Genomic DNA, 4,179 nt, shown 5'->3' on the forward strand with positions numbered 1-4,179 from the left:
AATCAAGGCATCTAAATTTACCATGAGATTGGTAAAACCTATAGCTCCTGATGATAGTCCTGATGATAGCTCTTTATCATTAGACCAAAACACCAATCAGTTTTTGATGTATGGTTAGCTTCCCTAAATACACGAAGGATCTTCCTACAAGGGAAGTAGTGGAAGAGAGACCTGCAATCATCAACAAGGGAAAAATAAGATAAGGTTAACTTTCATAGAATTGTTCAAGAAATAAACCATAATCAGGGCATCTAAATTTACCAAGAGACTGGTAAAACCTATAGCTCCTGATGATAGCTCTTTATCATCAGACTAAGACACCAATCAGTTTTTGATGTAGGCGAGGATTGAACCCCAGATCTCTTACACAATCATCAGAAATTTTACCAGTTGAGCTAATTGGAACCATACTTAGCAATCACACTTTAGGTTTGTACAACTTCTTAATAAAGTGATATATCACTTCAATATTTATGTCACGCCTAGGACATGTCAATTTCGTTTCGAAATAGATTTCATAGTTTAAAATGTTTTTCTTTAATTTCTATATTTTAAAAATATATAATTTTATCCAATTTGATTATGAAAAAAAAGCTGATATAACAAACAAAAGCCATGTTACATTATAGGCTTTGTGCCATTAAAATAACCTCAATTTTTTAAAATTTGTTTAATATGTGAGGATTTTCCATTGGTTGTAGCTAATAGACATAGTGTAAACGATAAGTTCAATAATTAAAAAGGTATAAAAACCATAAGGACCTAAAATTAAATATACTAATCAACCTAAAAATGTTAATATAAGAAAAGATGTGTACTTTGCTAAACAAAGAAAGGAGATGATGAAAGTTTAAGACCCTCGTTTACTAGATCAGGAATTCTCGATTGCATTTGGCAAATCGCAAATGGCAACTATACTTTCCTTCCCAAATTCCAACCCCACTGTCCCATATCTGATATCCCTCACCTTCGGCTCTGTCCTAACCCACGTGGCCTGTACTCCCAGCGCGTTTACCCATTCCCATCCTCACCGCGCGTGGAGAAAGAAATCAATAATATCTATTTAAAATTAAAAAAAAAAAAAAACAAAAAAGACAAAATCAGAAAGACCATGATGATCATCATTCATCAAGCCTCATCCTCCACCATCGAACTCAACTCACTCAACTCACTTTCACTTTCTCACACTACTGCTACTACTGCTGTCTCTTACTCCAAATCTAAAACACACACTGAGTCCTCTCTCTCCTAAAGTGAGTGAGAGAGAGAGAGAGTGAGAAAAACTTCAAAAGCACACCAAAAATTATGGCCATTTCAATTCACATTCCCCAAATTACCCCTCTAACCCTCTTCTATCTCCTCCTCCTATCCTCTCCAACCTTAGCTATCAACATCACCGCCCTCCTCTCCTCCTTCCCTGACCTCTCTTCCTTCGCTTCCCTCATCTCCTCCACCACCATCTCCGCCGACGTCTTCCAACGCACCTCCGTCACTCTCCTCGCCGTCCCTAACTCCTACCTCTCTTCCACCTCCGACCTCCTCACGCGCCACCACCTCTCTCCTACCAACCTCCCCGACGTCCTCCGCTACCACGTCCTCCTACAATACCTCACCTGGTCCGACCTCCACCAGATCCCTCCCTCCGGCACTCTCGTCACCACACTCTTCCAAACCACCGGTCGCGCCACTAGCAATTCCGGTTCCGTTAACATCACCTTCAACCCTTCCAACGGCGTCGTTTCGATCCACTCGCCCGGACCTTACTCTTCCCCTTCGCAATCGTCGAACGCCACCGTTTTGTCCTTGATCAAAACCCTCCCTTACAATATCACTATCTTCACCGTTGATTCCCTCCTCATCCCTTACAACTTCGATCTAACGGCCTCGGAAACTCGTCCTCCTCTAGGGCTCAACATCACCAAGGCCTTGATCGACGGCCACAATTTCAACGTCGCGGCGTCGATGCTCTCCGCTTCCGGTGTCGTGCAAGAATTCGAAGCCGACGAAGGCGGCGCCGGAATCACACTCTTCGTCCCTACAGACGAAGCTTTCGCCGATCTTCCTAGCACGGTTAAACTTCAGTCTCTACCGGCGGACAAGAAAGCGGTGGTGCTGAAATTCCACGTGCTCCATTCTTACTATCCTCTAGGCTCTTTGGAGTCAATAGTGAACCCGGTTCAGCCTACATTGGCCACGGAAGCCATTGGAGCTGGAAGATTCACGCTCAACATTTCAAGAGTCAATGGCTCCGTGGCCATCGACTCCGGAATCGTTCAAGGATCGGTGACTCAAACGGTGTGCGATCAAAACCCCGTGGCGATCTTCGGCGTCTCCAAAGTGCTATTGCCAAAGGAGTTTTTCGGTAAAAACCCTGCGATGAAGCCCGGAAACACCGGCACTCCAATCACCGAGGCACAACCGCCAGATATGTCGTTATCGCCGGAGAATCCGCCTGAATTGAATGGACGTCCCTCGCATTTATCATCTCCGCCGGGCTTTCGCCAAGAAAGCAGATCAGGATCGCCGGTAATTGATGGTGGTGTACGGAGCTCGCTACTCGCTCTGTGTTGTATAGGATTGTATCTAGGGGTATGAGATTTAATTATTTCTTCCACCTCATAATTATTGAATTTTTTGTGACTTTTATTTTTTTTCTTTTCTTAACACGGTGAATTGAATTAGGCTACATAAACTGCAGCCTCTTTTTTTTTTTTTTTTTAATCTCTTTTTTATTATTGAATGTCAATTGTGTTAATGTTTTTGAATAATTTAATGTCAAATAGCACAATTTTTTTTGCTCTTTATGTAAAGTCCTTGAATTGTTTCGATAATGATATCTCAAATGCATTGTCATTGTACAAAGCTACGATTCTCATTTTATTGCTAATTCGCATTTATGGGTCTTTGGGTTTCTACTTTTCTGTTCTAGTCTTTCATTCATGCATGATGAGAAAGCTTAAAAATAGTGGATCCAATGTATTTGGCCTCACATGCATAAACTTATGCAGATTTTGGTATAAAAGACAATCGAATTCTAGACACATTGCCTTATTTTTGTCGTAATAAGATTTGTGAAGCTATCATTCTTATTCTGTAATATCTAGACTCTTCCAGAACCACTCATTCTTCATGTACTTCGATTTTTTTTTTTTTTTTTTGCAAATATTCCAGTGCCTTATTATTTACTATATGGTTCAAATTCAATTCGAGATGAAGTATTAACGAGATTTTTATATTTTTTGTTGAAAAATTACATTTTTAGTTGTTACACCTTAAATAAATTAAATCTTAGGCTTTAGACTGAGTGTTATTATAAACTACTCAGCTAAAAGTAGTGTTAATACTTACCGGGCTATAAAACAAGTAAGAAACTGTTTACTTTTTCGAGTTTAGGATTACTAATTTAGGGTTTTAATTAAATAAATATAAAATTAAAACATAATATAATATTTTTTTCGTTTCTTTTTTTTAATAATTGTTTATAATGTGAAAACCAGAAGAACGGGGAGGGACAAAGGTAAAAGTACTGAAAGCGCTCTTCCATTAATTTTTCTCCGCTTTATCAACGACCAAACACAGCCTTGTCTTACAGTAATGCAGGGCAGCCTCGAGGCACACATTTATGACTTATCTGACCCTCAATTGTTGTCAGAATTCAGAAAACCCCACTTGGGGATGGGTTGTCTTAATGAATTGTCTAGTTAATTTTCATTTTTCACACAATGTAATGAAATTGGGGACAGTGTCTTTATTACTACACACAACTGAAATTGTGTTTAAAAAAGACACTATTTTTTAACTGAAATCAGGATTTCAAGATAGGATTTCAGTTCAAAAACAGAATTATGACATTAATCAGTAAATTGTGGGCATTATGGTCAAATGACATTGAGGTATTGCCACGTAGATTCCTGAGTCCCCGACGTCTGGATTGTAATGGCAATTTGCTTGATTTTAAAATATTTGTAGTAGATTAATTGACGAAGAAAGTGGAAGACAGAAGGACAAAGCTTGGGTGGCCCCCACAAATTTTTGACGGTGGTGATCTAGGACAAAGCTCAAAAGCTGCTATTGTGTCCGCGTTTCTATGCCGTTGGATGTTGATTGGACTTCCACGGACCACAGGGAGGGACAGTGTACGGTCAGATCTAGTGTGACTGTTCCGGGGCAGGGGGTGGG

General features: G+C 39.9%; 1 protein-coding gene across 1 annotated transcript; it reads left to right on the plus strand.

Annotated features, from left to right (window-relative positions):
* The first annotated feature begins 1,127 nt into the window (after positions 1–1,127).
* On the plus strand, positions 1,128–2,831 carry LOC115987018 (fasciclin-like arabinogalactan protein 4). The gene has a single exon (XM_031110461.1). It carries the CDS (start codon positions 1,306–1,308, stop codon positions 2,593–2,595), a length of 1,290 nt encoding a protein of 429 aa, XP_030966321.1. The 5' UTR covers positions 1,128–1,305; the 3' UTR covers positions 2,596–2,831.
* Positions 2,832–4,179: the final 1,348 nt, after the last annotated feature.

The sequence above is a fragment of the Quercus lobata genome, chromosome 1 (genome assembly GCF_001633185.2).
Source record: "Quercus lobata isolate SW786 chromosome 1, ValleyOak3.0 Primary Assembly, whole genome shotgun sequence".
NCBI lineage: Eukaryota > Viridiplantae > Streptophyta > Magnoliopsida > Fagales > Fagaceae > Quercus > Quercus lobata.

What these genes read in the sequence shown, in the direction of transcription:
- LOC115987018 (XM_031110461.1), top strand. Translation starts at nt 1,306, where the DNA reads ATGGCCATTTCAATTCACATTCCCCAAATTACCCCTCTAACCCTCTTC.